Source organism: Dermacentor variabilis, chromosome 6 (assembly GCF_050947875.1).
Source record: "Dermacentor variabilis isolate Ectoservices chromosome 6, ASM5094787v1, whole genome shotgun sequence".
Lineage (NCBI taxonomy): Eukaryota > Metazoa > Arthropoda > Arachnida > Ixodida > Ixodidae > Dermacentor > Dermacentor variabilis.
Genome location: NC_134573.1, coordinates 172,984,946 through 173,000,312, shown reverse-complemented (window position 1 = coordinate 173,000,312; position 15,367 = coordinate 172,984,946). Strand labels below are relative to the sequence as shown.

The following is a 15,367-nucleotide window of genomic DNA, read 5'->3' as shown; positions in this document are numbered from 1 at the left end:
GGAATCTTTATCGATTCCTTAGAAAACTAAGAACTATACGGAAACACACGGCATTGTTGGAACGACATACGGATCGTTTTAATAGGGTTCATTCATCCGTTCGCAACTATCTTAGCCTGTACAGCCGCTCCGAGGCTGGTGACGTCACATTCGGAGACGGGGAGGGCTCCTTGAGCTTCGCAGAACTAAACGCGCAGATGCAGAAGAAAGGAAACGGCTCTTGCGCGATATAGTTGTGAGGCTCCATATCTCACATCCTAAGCTGCCTATGCTGAGTTATTATACTTAAAACGAGTTCGATGGCGGTAACGCCGCCTGCAATGCGCGTACGTGTAGTCGCATAAAACTTGCCTTTGCTTTCTGATTGCTAAAGGGTGCCCCGAGACAACCCTGCGCCTATCGACTTTGGTTGCATCGTACGTAGAATTATGATCTAAAATGAAAGAAGGAGGCCTGGGTGAAAAAATAACGTGTAAATACGGCGCCGCGTTCGCAGTTTCCAAAGAAAACAATACTACAGTCTACTCTCGTTAATTCGACCTCGGCTAGTTCGACTTTTCGCTAAATTCGAATGCACTGGGAAGTCCTGGCGAGAAACCATTGAGGAAAAACTCTTTTAGTTTGTAAGTGAAAAAAAGCCGTTTCGCTTAACTCGACCCCCGCCGACATCCCTCATGTGCCCGCGGCGGTTACTAAGGCAAGAAAACGCAAGAAATTCAGCAGATAGCGCTACTTCTTCCTGAGGCGTGAAGCTCTTTGGCTTTTCTTCTGCTTTACTTTTATTTTCAGAGCACTCAGAACTTTACTTTTCCTTTCAGTTCAACGAAAAGGGAGCGTCTAAACATCTAGGTGCTTGTTGCCGCATGCAGGTTGAGTCGCGCTTCAAGAGCAAAAAGAAGAAAGACATCACAGACAGCTTCGGACAATTATTTTTATTAGTTTTTCTTTCTTTGCATTTGCATTTGGCCGCCGTTTCTAAACCCTACCTTTTGGATCATTCGACCACATTTTGCGGGCAGGCAAGAGTCAAATTAAAGGGAGTCGAATGTATACACTCAAAGAATAATTATAGCAACTGTTCTCGTTCCATTCCGTTTCCATTCTACTTATTTCCCTACCCCAACACAGTGTAGATAGCAGGTATTTATACTGGCTAACCCTCTTGTCGTTCCATTTCTATTCCTCCTCCTTTGCATCTATCGTTATCATCTTCGCTACATTTATGTTTCTCTCGGGCACACAGCTCTTTTGCTACATTTAAGACGCCGCAACACGTCCACGACCACTCATCTGTGCATTAGTTTCTACAGGTGATGTTGCTGTTACGTGAACCTGTCAAAGAGCTGTAAGTCTGTGCGTGTGTGAGTAAACGAGCGAAATGTGGAGATATTTGTTGAATGTGTACTTCCTTTCTATAGTTGCTATGGAGCATGCAGTAAGTTGCGCCTATACTACATCGATCATATATATTAGGTGTTAAGAAACATTTATCGTGCTTAGTCGTGCGTGTTCCGTTACCATGTGGTTTTATTTTTCGCTGGAGGCTGTAGAAGGCGCGCTTCTGCTGAATATGAGCGCATGTGAGGTGTCGGCATTTTCCACCGCGCAATCTTCAAGGGGCATTATTGTTTTTCAGGCTTCAGCGAAAACTACCGGGCCGTTCCCAACGATATCAACCACTACAAGACGGAGCTCACGCCATCGGCCACGAAGGAGACCTACAGCGCTGCCAAGATCGACATGGGCCTCATCACAAGCACTGGTAGATTAATTGGCTTTTCTCTCATGTGCAACGCTCAAACATATTGCAAGATCTAGCACACAACGCCTTCCGTTAGCCATGCATAAACATACGTGACAAAGGGGCGGTTCTTCACGCGCCTACTTGCGGCTCGCGGCTGGCTACTCTATCACCGTCCGCTGCGGCATATTCATGCAGTATTGTATATTCTCTCCAAACAACGTAAATTTTGCAAACTTATTCTTTTGCCGTCCTCATGTACTTGACCTGCGTTCTTTAGCACACAGGTCAAGCAGTCAGACGGCTAACTCTGGCATTGAAATTGACAGCAATGAAAGAACAGCAAGCTCTTCTGTAAATATAGTAACTGCGATAAGAAAATTTTAAAACTTAACGGAGACAAACTAAAAGCACGAAAAAATGTATCATTAGTCAGAACGTATTGTTGGGTTAGTTGGTTCACTATGACGGCAAGCGGTGCCACAGAACGCGAGGAACAAAAAAGGGGAGACAACCACAAGACTGATGCTGCGATCGTTCCCGTCTCCTTTTCTTGTCTTCTGTGGCGCCGCTTGCCGCTGTAATTATAATCATTAACAAGCTATAACGCGATCTATGCCCTTCTGGTGCCACTTTCTCGAACGTACCCCCCATCCGACCCCCTGCCGTTGAGGCAGGGTACAGCGGGGATCATGGTGCCGTACTATTCCCGCGGTCCATAGAAAACCGGCGTCGACAACGTCGTCGAGGGCCACTAGCGACGGGCCTATAGCAGAATCTCGCCTGATATGCCACCTTTTGAACTGCCTCTATGAACGGGTGAGCCTTCGCCCGTGTGTTCTTTTACAGGCTCGATCTACCAGAAGGCCCGAATCGACGAGAACAAGATCAGCTTCACGTTCGCTCTGTTCGCCCTGAACAAGCCGGAGTACGTGGGCGAGACCAAGACGGCCATGCTCGAGATCACCGTAGCCAACAAGGTGATGTACAAGGAGCCCATCTACGTCAACCTCACGGACATCAACCTCGACGAGCCGGTTGGTATCGCACTCTGCAAAGCAGGCTGCACAGACACTTGCCATGGCTGCAGCGTTTCCGCTGTTGTCGCAAAGTTTCCTTCTCCTTCTTGTTGCGCCTGAATTCTTCGCAATCGCTCGTTGCTTCCGTTGCGTCAGTAAGCGTGTTGTTGCAGCTGCGATTATGATAGCGGCTGTAGCCCGATTCGCTTGTGCACGACGTCGGAGGAAAGAAATGTGCATCGTCGTCACTGTTTAGTAAGCGAGCATTGCTGCTGTTGAGCAAGCTACACCGGATTGGAACCCTCGTTGTGTGGCACTGACGCGCGCTACGAATGGCGAGAGGGCGATAAAAACGCCGGAGGAAAACGACAAACATTGACGCAGCCTCAGGGCTGCAGTGCGAGGCTTTATGCCTCGAGGCTCCGCGCTGTTGTTCTGTCACATTATCTGGCTTCGAACTCGCCACTAGACGTGCTTAGACGTAGTTCTAAACACGTTCTAGTGCTTAGAACTACGTCTAAGAACTACGTCAACGTTCGCTTATTGGTCTGATTTACTAAAGATAAACAACTCATTGCGTGCAGTGTGGTTCATACTTAAAGGAACACCTGAGTAATATCAGGCCACTATAACTTCGACTTCGTTGTAGAAGGGTGACTGATGTGTGACGCGTTAGCCCGACAAGTGCTTATGCCAAAATATTCTCCAGACCTTATACCAAATATGAGCTGAAACCACTAGCGCAGTATTATGTGTTGCGTTTGAAGGATGGACCATGTATAGTGTGCCTCCACGTACGCTATGCAGACAAACAACATCGAGGACGTCCTTCCGATAACAGAGCTGACAAAGACAACGCTAGGCAGCCTGCTCAAGTTCACGCTCCACCTGAACGTCACTTCCGGTGGTTTCACGGCGATCCGCGTGATGGCCGAGGTCGATCCCGAAAGCCCGATGCAGCTGTGCTCGGCACGTTTCGACCTCGAGGAGAGCGGCTTCAACTTGCCCTGGGTCAACACCAGCTCGGCGAAGGCTACGCTCGAGAACGATCACTACGTGGTGGACCTCGGCCGCGTGTTCGTCTCCCACCAGGTCAGCTGCAGCCGATCATTGTGCAACTCGTAATAGGGTTCTCGTGCTTCACGAATGAGGCACTACACTACACGCTCCCGGTAAAAATAAAGCCGTACGCTAGATACCCATCAAACCAGCTGGTAAATATATTTTTGTATATGACGTGCAAATTGAAACGAAGATGGAAGAAATAAACAATATACGGCGCAGTGCTTTGTTCAAGTTACGCGAAAGTGGCATAAAACCCACTAAAATATTCAACAAAAATCGTTTTACTGGTGCCTGCGAGCCTCTTCGGAGTGGCCATGACTACCGCACTACCGCCGTACGTGTCGCTTTGAACCACAACTACACCGAAACACTTCCCACTCCTAAGCTCTACCAACTTATACCGATATGTTTAATTCTTTTTTCTTTTCATCCTCTGGTGTTAGCGTTGTAAAAACGGCATCCAAATGATAGCGGGTCTGAAAAATAAATGAGGAGGTAGTTACCCTCACAGCCCTCTCCCCTGTCCCCTGTCATAGCCCCCTATGATATAAATGCTCTCTCTCTCTCTCTCTCTCTCTCTCTCTCTCTCTCTATATATATATATATATATATATATATATATATATATATTGTTGCTCTAGCACTAATTGATTCTAGAAGAGTTTTGGTGTTTAGCGACTCGCGATCTGCGATTACAGCCTTCTCGAGAGGACTTGTTGCGGAACCGGCTAACAGACTGCTGCAGGGTAGGGATATCACTTCGCATACCGTTACTTGGTTCCCGGCGCACATGGGGACAGTGGAGGGAGCCCCGCGTAACCTCAACGAGGTGGCGCACAGGGAGGCACGAGGATTAGTGTGCCGTGTACTCCCTGAAGGGGCTGGATCTCCCGCTCCTGAGTACAGGGACCAACTGTTAACCTACAACGAAATCACCAAGCACTATTACTTAGGGCGCAGGGCATTCCCGTTGCCACATCCTAAATTAAGTAGGCCGCAGGCGGTTACATTAAGGCTTCTGCAGACACGGACGTACCCTAACCCGGTCATCATGAATAAAATTAATCCGGACTGCGGGGTTTCAGTCTATTGTAGTAAGTGTGGGGGTTTGCTCGATTTACAACACATGCTGTGGCGCTGCTTGGCGTTGGCCGGTGATGGTTCTCGAGGTGAACAGTGGTGGCAGCGAATGCTGCACAGTGAAGTGCTGGCGGACCAACTCAGGGCTGTCCAGAGGGCCCGTGTGATGGCAGAGGGGCTCGGCCTCTCTGTACCGACGTGGGAGCGGCCCGCATCAGTCCCAGAATGATCCCTCAGGACCTAAATAAAGTTCTTCGTACCATACCATACCGATTCTAGTATCTGCAAGCACTCTGTGAACAACACCGCCTTGCCTTGCTGCAATAAGAGTCGAGACTGTACAAGCCAGTCAACCCTCGGCGTGTCACTGATTCGTATACTCTGAGACGAGCACGGATTTCTCGTTCCGCTATGTGCAGCGTGCGGTGAGTCCTGCCCGGGAGAACACTCTGGTGCTGGAGGTGTTCGTGTACGTCGACTACACGATGGACGTGAACCTCAAGGAGGGGAACCTGTTCCCCATCAAGATGAAGGTCGGCAAGGGGGACGACGGGCTGCTCGTCCCTTTCGAGGCGCTCACCCTCGAACCTAAGGTAGGGCGCGCAGAAGCCGCACGATTCGTAACGTATACAGTCTAAGGTTGTTTTTTCATCCAACTGTGCACTGCCACCGATTTGGTCATAAACAGTGCTTGTTAAAGTTAGAAGGAACTTAAGAAAACAGCCTTTCATAAAATCCACGTATTGGCAGCGCCCTTTACTCAAAAAAACGCCTCTCTAGAAGACTCGTAAATACTAGCTCGGGTGACGCTCAATGACCATATTTGCGGTCTGCGAGTGGCACAATGTCGTGAGTGCCGTCGACTCTCCTTTCAGCGCTACATGTACAACCCGGACGTGAAGATCTTGGACGCGGTCGGATGGCGGGAGCTGTACGTGAGCGGCGCGGTGGCGCTGGACGTGGTCGTCTCAATGCCCGCGGGCTCGACACACGCCAACGTCACGGTGGACGTGACGGGCCAGAACAACCCGAGCTTGCCCGGTCTGCACGTGTGCCGCGCCAGGCTGTCCTTTGTGGGCCGAGCCATGCCCTGTCTGCAGGCAGTACGCGACACCATCAACATGGAGGGCGTCAGCTACCCGAGGCTGTGAGAAAGCGCCCCGCATTGCATGTATAGTGCGTGCGTGCTAAAGAGAGGATATGCATGGTCATCTTTCTGCCTCCGTTGCCTTGGTTTGCGCTGATTCCTTAAAAGATGCAAAGTAAGCTTGCAAGTTAGTAAGCCGGCAATTAAGCGAAAGAGGCCAGTGAATGTGTGCGAGAGTGACTGACAACGAACGAACGAGTGAGCAGGTAAGTAAGGTTGGTGGGTGACTTAGTTGGTAAGTGTGAGCAAAACTATAGTGAGTGAGCGCGAGAGGGGCGAGTGAGCGAATTAACAAATTACGTGAAGGAAATTAAGCGGAGAATCTTCTGGTTCATCTCCGTCAATCGCAGCAACTCGGCCCGTAGCGACACAGACTCGGGGCAGGTGTCCCTGGGCACAGTGTCGCACATTCCCAAGAGCCTGAGCAACCTGACCGAGAGCAAGATGATCATCAACTTCGTGGCCACCATACAGGACGACGCCGAGTTCGCCAACGGGGCGCCGTACGGCATCGTCACCACCGTGTCCATTGGCGGCAAGAGCGTCTTCACCGAGGAGAAAAAGTTTGCCGCCACAAGGGGGCCCTCCAAGGACTTGCTACGGGTGCGCTTTCATGCGCCTTCAAGTTCAAGTTCAAGTTTATTGTTATTGCATGTACAAGAAACGGGCTTACATATTATATACCGCACCAGGAGGTCCCAGAGTGAGAAACTGCCAGGGGGACCTCCTATTATTAGTGGGTACATAAGATTCAAGATTCATTTATTTCTCCAAAAGAAAAAGGCCTGGGACAAAAAGCTGCCTTGGAGCAGCTTGACGGGGTCCGAGGCCCTATCATTCCTATAAGAGTACTAGAGCAGCAAGTAGAGGGCGAACAAACAAACAAAAAGGGGGAGGGGGAAGCGAGTCAAGAAATGCAATTCGTAGGGAACAAGTCCTATCCTAAATTCGAGAATACTTTCCAGCTGGCCAATTTAGCAATTCTGGTTTGATTAGAAAAACTGAAAGCTCTTTGGAAGACATTACGGTGTACTGCGGTACCGCGAGCTTATTAGCCATTGATCTTCTCGTGAACTCCTCCCGTGTATGTCACTGAATGACTGCTGGGTTGAAGAAGGGGTTGGTAAAGATGGCGTAGAGATTCAGCAAGTTGAGCGCGCAATTTGCCCAAGTCTCGAGTAAACGACTAAAGACATAAGCGCGATGAGAAGCGCGTCTGTTTTGAATCACCCCTTCACCGCGATGATTGATTAACGAAGGATGACATACGCGAGTAATGAAGACAGCTGAAACGAAATAGAATTAATTAGACTATCATTTGTTCCTAATAATAATGCAGCAATGGCCCTCTGCCATCTTCCCCTCTTACCTTATACCCCACTTACAGATTGATTATTTGTTTTATTTCTCCAAAAGTATAACTCTCCGAAACATTCACTTATTTTCACTAACCTGCACCTTCGAGATCTGTCCGCAACGTACACGGGAAAAAAAGGACCCCGCTGCAGAGGCAAACGAATAAAATGAAGCGAAAGACGGTGACAGTCGTACAGCATCGTTTACTTTTCAGGTACAAATATTTCGATAAGACGCGCCATTCTTACGCTCCGGTGGCTAGTTGCTCCTTTCTACTTCGTGAAACGGACCCCTTGCTGACGCCTGATGCCCCGTCGCACGTTCTGGCGCAGAACAACCCGATCTTCGCGTACACGCGCCCTCTGTGGACGTCGCCCATCGTTCCCGGCATGGTGGCCGAGTTCGAGCTGGTGCTCAAGGCGCCGCCACGCAGCATGGGCCTGTACCTGGTCGAAGTGAGCACGGCGAGTACGGACGTCAGCGTCTGCGTGCTCAAAATAAAGTCCGTGGGTGACACCATGCCCTGCCTGGACCCCGACACGCCGGCCACGTACGCGCTCCACGACGACCCCAACGACGGCAACAAGAGGGCCTCCATCGCCCTGCAGGCTCTCGCCAACGTCGGTGAGCAAGATACCTTCTGGCGCCTTCGTGGCCACACGAGTTCAGCATCATCGGCTCCTTAATTTACTTCATGAACAACGATAAACTGCTTGTTAAAAGTGCAACTACACGGTGATCAGATACTGCGCCCTTGTTTGAGACCTTCGCTGAAACATTGGGCTCAAAATTTAGCACTGAATTTTTTTTATGCAAACAATACTGGTATGGGCTGAAGTCGAGTTACTGCGTATAGTACTCTTTTATTAGTGTCAATTGAAATGGATTGATCCCGACCCACATAATTTGGTGCTAAAGTAGGATAGCCGGTCGTTAGGAGATATTCTCTGTAATATACCCTTCGGCTATGGTATTGACGAAACTTCGCTTATGTTAAGAGCGTTCCGTCATTGGCCAGGGTTTGGACGCTCGCCATTTATGATAACAATCGACGTGATAGCGAGAAGACCATCACCTATCCCAACTAAATAGAGAGAGAAATATAGAGAGAAATATAGAGAAAAATATAGAAAATTACGCCGGAAATGTATCTTGTAACAGTAACGCTGGAGTTAGACATTCGTGAATATATTACCAAAGACAACCGAGAGGGGATGGTTGACCTCGGGAAATGTGTAACCACACTCTTGAACAGTCCTTTAGAGTCCCTTTAACCCCGCGCTGTCATCGCTTGTTAAGAACTTCATCGCTGCGGCGGTTGACGGGCTTGAGGGCTGTCGCTCTCGCTCAGGCACGTACCCCATGCGAACGGTGAAGGACCTGGACCCGAACACGGTGGTGTTCTCCGTCATGATCCGCGTCAAGGAGACGGCCACCAAGAACAAGGCGCTCAAGTGCCGCATCTCGTACGGCTCCAAGGGCAACTTCGAGGAGAGCCTCACCGTACCCGTGGCGAGCGGCACCGCTGCGCGGACGCCGCAGCACGACGAAACGGTGGGTGCGGAGTGCGCGCCCGTCGCACTCAGCAGACTGAATGATGCGTCGGTGGCGGCCGGGAGTAGGAATCGCACGCGTTATCAATATCGCCAGAGTGAAAACAGCCTGATGAATGTTGTCATACTTGGAGAGCCGATCAATGATATAGTAGGTATAGGGTTGAGTGGGGTGCCAAGCGGGAGGTCGCTGAGAGTGTCTGTACGTTTCCTGAGCAGAAATCTAAATGGAAGGGGAAGAAACTGCCGTACACTTCCGCGCATTTCAGTGTACATAGCTGAACTGATTCCGCTACGACAGTTGCACTTATAGTTAACGGGAAAATGATGCTTCGGTTATAGCTGCCCATGAGCGATCGGAGCCACAAGTCCCTGTCAAAAGCACGTTCTTAAATCAGCTGAGTATAGATCGTATAGCAGCGCAGTGCATTCCTCACGGTTACTGGAAGACGGTGCGACTCCACAACAAGTAGATGCAGAACCGCAAGGAGCGCACGTTCAATCCTTACAGTTCTTTGCGGGCTTAATTCTTCTCTATAGTTTTCCAGTTACGGTGACCCCAGACCAGTTATAGCTCCAACTGTCGGCCTTATCGAACAGCTCATGTGACTAGGAATCAGTGATGACCCATCGCCGTGTGCCTGCACAGCTCGCCAAGCCCCCTCGGCAGATGATGGTCAGCCCCCACGAGCCCACCTTGCACAGCCTCGCGCCTGGGGCGATGCTCCTGGTGACCCTGTTTCTCGAGCTCGAGCCGTTCACCGCCTCTACGCTCAACTTCGATCTGACGCTGGACGAAGGCGCCGCCACCATGGATGATTTCGAGCTGTGCCACGAGGGGGTCTCGCACCTGGGCATGAACTACCCGTGCGTCAAGCCCAGCCAGTGGAGCAAGCTGCCGGTCAACGCAGCGTGAGTTGTTGCGCCTTATGAATTCTCGCGAAGAGCTCAGAGTCGAGTGTTTCTTCTGGCAAACGTCATCGCTTCCCCATCTCCGATATAGTGCAATGTCGGCCGTACAGAAGCACCGTTAAGGAAACACGTCAGCCGAACTAACCTGCTAGCCCTCTTCGACAAAGCTAAGCTTTCGCACAACTGAAATTGCACCTCGTCTTGCAGGCTCATTAGTTGTGGCACTCTGTTACTGGGAAATGCTGCTTTGTTACAACCGTTTACTAGAGCCTGGCACAGACTACGACAGTGTGCCTTGCATACATGGCAGGCACTTGATCGAGGAGCAACATGTGCCCGTAACACAGTGGTCTGTTTTTCTGACCATTGGAAATAACACTAAGGCTAAGGATGTCAACGTGCCCAGCAATGATATTTGTTAACTATCAACACGTAATTTAGCCATAAGTAATCTAGTTAAACTGGCCGCATTCTCTAGCAGAGCTATGGCATCCCAAATCTTCTTTATAACCTGCAATTTCTTTTCTCACTTTGTCCAACAGAAAAAGAATATTTGGGCACTACGACTTGCATCTTATCTGCAACTCGTACATCGAACGGAAGACTGAGGAAGAGAACATGGTAAGAACACTCCTTGCTGTTCGTCAGAAAATGACGATTCACAGTAACACAAACGCGGTGTATCAATGCAGAGTGGTAAATTACGGCAATTATATAATATTCGTACAATTTGCCCAGAACTTTCATGATTACGCAGAAAGGGAATAAATGAGTTCACTTGTTGGCACTAACAAATAATGACCAGTATTGTAACTTATAGTCTACCCTCCGACACATTTTCTATTTTCTATTTTCTACACATATACGTCAATGCCCTAGGGCTGTCGCCAGGAATGTTGTGGCATGACCTTCAATCGAAAACGGTGTCAGGCCGGATGACCACTTCACAATTCTGCCCACAGTTGAGGTTCACGGTGCCGCTGCTGCTTAAACGGAACTCGAGCCTGCTACCAGGAATGGAGGTCAGCATGACTGCCACCGCTGTCTCTGGACAATCGAGTCGCAAGACCGCAACTACCCGACTGCGCATCGTAGATGTGCCGGACCAGACATTGGGAACGGTACGTGCTTGGGAACGGTTCACTACAGGTGCCTAAATGAGCAGACTCAGCGGCTTCGATAGCTATACGCCATATATAACAGATAGTTAGTACCCACCCCGTACGCTGCATGGATAACGCGGTGTTGTGTTGTGTGCGTACTTACACGGTCAGGCGACGTTACAGGGCGATCCCCAGGTCAAGTCTTCTAACCCGGGTCCTACAGACATCCGAGTTCGACAGCGGCTCTGGATCCCCTTCAACATCACCCTGGCAAGGGGAACCATGGCCGAGCTGCACGTATGAGGCTGCATTATTGTGTAGCAAACAGTGAGTGCCGCGCGGATCAGAAGCGCGAATAAAAGCGAGCGCATGCGCAGGTCGAGGCCCGAGGCGCCGTGCACGAAAAGAGTGGCATCGTGAACCTACACGGGCTGCGAGTGGAGGCCGTGGGCCGCAACATTCCTTGCTGGCGAAGCCGACCTCTGAACTTCACGCTCACGTCGTCTTTTGCCAGCGTGCAGACCGACAAGGCGTCCGCGTCGCTGGGCTTCTATGCCAACCCAGGTCGGTTGCCGCCGCTGCGCTCATTTCGATCGCTCTGATCTTTTCCTCCGTTACGGAACTTGCGGCAGTGGCGTTCCTTAAAGGAAATAGTAACACCGTGCGAGTTCCTACAAGGTTATACCGTTGCGTTATACGTGATTATCCAACTGCTTATCTTTCCATACGACCTTGACTTGGTCGTATGGTTTCATAAAAGTCTCGTCTGCTGGAATAATTGCCCATACGTAACTTCATCCAGCGCTGAGATTGGCTTCGAGAGAAGCTCGGTGCGTGAACGGAGTGAAGCAGCTGTTCACTTTAAATGAGATCACGCGGCATCGCCACCTTTCATTGACACGTGCTTACACTCCGGTTACTCCGGTTACTCCGGTTTCGTACCTGTAGGGTACGAAACCGATACAACGTGCCGAGCGCCGAGGATGAGAGGGCCTGGCTTCTCAGTACCGTCGGCAAAGATCATGCTCGACTTCTGTTCCTTCCAGATAAGCTATACAGTCAGTCTTAGTCCTGATGTGGGCACGGTCAACAAAGGCGGAATACATTTTACGCTCGTAACGTTGATAATTAGTGACATCGCTTTAGTTCGTTACATCACAGCTTTGGGGATTAGAGTAGAGTAGGCTATGGAACCATGATGATATAGAATGTAGAAGCTGTCCTTGCATCACGTCGTGAGCGACCTCTAGTACGAAAAACTCGTCTCCGGTATGTGAGACTCGCATCATTCACGCTCCCTTCTCGCCGCGACGTGACCGTCCTCCGTTTGGCGTCCCAGGCTACAGCCACGTGCGGGGCAAACTGCAACAGGGTGACGACGACCTGGTGGTGGAGGTGCTGGCCGAGATGACCGACCACCCGGTGGCCGACGACGGCAGCCGTCACCCGGTGACGCTGCAGGTCAGCGCGCTCCACTGGCGCGCCACGGCCACCCACATGCTGCGCATCGTTCGCACGGGAAAGGAGAGCGCGCTGGTCGACGCCCGGGTGCTGGTCGACGACAGCCGCGTCTACGAGAGGGAGTGAGCGCGGCTTCCCGTGTCGTTTGCGGCGAACAGCCGACGCTTTGGCGAAAACTCGAGCGTAACCCGCGTCCAAATTTCCGGCTTATGACCGTACAGAAGTACTTCTAGCCGAGTATCCTAAAGTTATGCCGGGTGGCAACACGAGCGAATTTATATATATATATATATATATATATATATATATATATATATATATATATATATATATATATATATATATATATATATATATATATATATATATATATATATATATATATATATATTACTGACTGCACGCTACCACGATGAGGACTTCGGCGTCCTTTCGTGTTATAATGTTCAAAAAATTAAAGCGCAGGGTTCGAAGTCCCGAATCTTCGCAGTGGACTATGAGCAACGGGCTTGGGATTAATTTTAACCACGTGTGGTTCTTTAATGTCCACCTAAAGCGCGGTATGCACAGCATTTCTGTGTTTCGTCCTCATTGAAACGCTCGAGACGCGGCTGGAAATCGAACCCGCGACCTCGTTCTCGGCAGCGAAACGCCGTAGCCACCGCGGCGGATGCCGTGGGCATGTGCAAACCAACGGGCTCAACCTACTGCCACCGTTTATTACGACGCTCCGAAAAAGCGCTAACAATAACTGCGGGTTCACTCGACTTCTGCGTCAGTTATACTTCCCGTATCGCCGGACCAACGCCAAAAGAAGTCTGCAACCTCTCCCGGCGCAGGGACCGGGTCTCTATTGCGGCCTACATTCGTCACTCGGACGACTCGACCTCTGAGCCGAGCAAGCTCGTATTCCGCCTGTTCCTGCCGTTCTTCATCACCTTCGAGTCGCTGGTCGAGGTGGTGTCGGTCAGTCACTACCAACCCATCGTCAGGAACACTAGCACCGGCGTCGACATCGAGGTGGGTGCCGTTTATTTAGGGCTCGTGTTATCTTTTAGTTGAGTGCGTTTCTTCTGTCAAAAAAGATAAAATGAAGGCATAAAATAATGAGCTCACGATAGTAAATTGTTCTAGAAAGCGGGCTGGTTGCTGCTCTAATTACGTGCATTCTGAAATTCGCGGTAAATAAAAATAGGGTAAATCTCGAAGAACACAGAAGCCGCTGGTAGGCCCGGATCGACCGATAGCGCGCTATATTAAGGCGAAGGCCTTAGGTGGTTGCAATGGCTCGTATCCGAAAAAAGCCCAGTGATACAAAAAAGCAGTGATGCAATAACATTATCATCAGGAATGGCTCATACCCGCGTAAGCAAGCAAATATGCAATGGCTGAATATGAGTGAAGAAACGAAAGAAAGAACGAAGGAAAGAAACAAGGGAAAAAAGATAGAGAGAACGAAAGAACCTTTAGGTAGTGCATTAGGGGCTCACATGTGTCGTTGAGGAGGTCGATCTACAGCGCCATACGTTTATTTCACACTGCGGCTCGGTATGTCTTGCAAGAAGACTGACCTCCTTATTCGAATAACTTAATGTATTACCACGTGTTCAGCAGGCTTTCGCCTTCGCATGTTACAGGAGTGTAACATGCTGTCGAACTTTTTTTCTTCCACCATGATTCCGTCTTCTTGCGTATTGAAAATAAGCAAAACACGAAATTAAATCTTCCGGGCAAATAAGAAACCAAACGCAAACATTTTCCCTGGCGCATGTGACTGTTCAGCGCTTCGACTGGGCACTCAACGAGAGCGAGGCCAGGCGAGGGAGCGAGGCACTCAACGCTTCGGTTAAGTGCCTCGCTCCCTGAGAATATTCCTCTAAGTGTTCGCACAGCTCGCTAACTCGACTCTTTGGTTCTTTTGGTATGCAATGTAGTCCCTGTCTTTCGATAGCCTGTTAATTAGTTGCGATCAGACGCTGTCAAAATCGTATAACGTTACGACAAGCTAGCTCTTCTTCAAAGTGAGTGAGTGAGTGAGTGAGTGAGTGAGTGAGTGAGTGAGTGAGTGAGTGAGTGAGTGAGTGAGTGAGTGAGTGAGTGAGTGAGTGAGTGAGTGAGTGAGTGAGTGAGTGAGTGAGTGAGTGAGTGAGTGAGTGAGTGAGTGAGTGAGTGAGTGAGTGAGTGAGTGAGTGAGTGAGTGAGTGAGTGAAACATAAGGAAGTACAGTGTAGATGGACACTAAAGGCGAATACTAAGTGAACGTTGACTGTAAAAATAGCATTCCAGAAACCCGGCAGCGCTTGTTTTGTGCGAACAAAACAAGCGCTGTCGGGTTTCCTTAGTTTAAGAGAAAATTGCATCTGTAGGGTCCGCATACCTCTAGAAAGCGCAATTCAAGTCGCCCGCCCCCGAGCGGGTTGTCGTGACTAAAGCGCCTCCATACTGCCGCCGCTGTTAAATAAAAGAAGAAAAAAAAAAGAAAAAGCGTAAGCTGATGGAGGGGTTTTAGTCGTGACGTTGCATACGCCATCATCGCCCTTTACTACAATCGGTGAGTAAAATGACGCCCGACAGCCGGCGCTACGGTTTCTTGCTCAAAGCGCAAAAGCACGGTCAGAAACTGAGCCAAGATAGAGCCGACAGTGCGAACGAGGAAGAGAAAGCGCGCGCTGAATCATAAACGAGATCTTCCACACTCGTCGTGATGGGCCTCTTTCTTTGCTACTTGCAGTTTGCGCGAGTTTCGCGAGCCAGCAAAACCAGCGCAGCACTGCGCGTTAACGAAACTACCTAAACGCGAAAGCGCGGGCGGCGCAGGGTCGAGAAAAGACGAAACCTAAATTTCGACCGCCCGCATCGTTGGGCAACGTCAAAAAGTTTTTTTTCCTAAGAATCGAATAAAATAGACAAGTAACATTTCTTTCGGTCTT

The 15,367-nt window shown here is 49.8% G+C and overlaps 1 protein-coding gene across 1 annotated transcript in view; it reads left to right on the top strand.

Annotated features, from left to right (window-relative positions):
- Positions 1–15,367, top strand: part of LOC142585812 (uncharacterized) — a 50,615-nt gene that overhangs the window by 24,424 nt on the left and 10,824 nt on the right. The window contains exons 9-23 of the mRNA XM_075696830.1: positions 1,637–1,762; positions 2,591–2,778; positions 3,568–3,852; positions 5,325–5,498; positions 5,781–6,052; positions 6,403–6,655; positions 7,741–8,032; positions 8,760–8,962; positions 9,611–9,873; positions 10,416–10,494; positions 10,836–10,994; positions 11,160–11,273; positions 11,354–11,540; positions 12,316–12,559; positions 13,277–13,457. Of these exons, the coding sequence (XP_075552945.1) occupies positions 1,637–1,762; positions 2,591–2,778; positions 3,568–3,852; positions 5,325–5,498; positions 5,781–6,052; positions 6,403–6,655; positions 7,741–8,032; positions 8,760–8,962; positions 9,611–9,873; positions 10,416–10,494; positions 10,836–10,994; positions 11,160–11,273; positions 11,354–11,540; positions 12,316–12,559; positions 13,277–13,457 (3,020 nt within the window). The remainder of the gene's footprint in view (positions 1–1,636; positions 1,763–2,590; positions 2,779–3,567; positions 3,853–5,324; positions 5,499–5,780; positions 6,053–6,402; positions 6,656–7,740; positions 8,033–8,759; positions 8,963–9,610; positions 9,874–10,415; positions 10,495–10,835; positions 10,995–11,159; positions 11,274–11,353; positions 11,541–12,315; positions 12,560–13,276; positions 13,458–15,367) is intronic.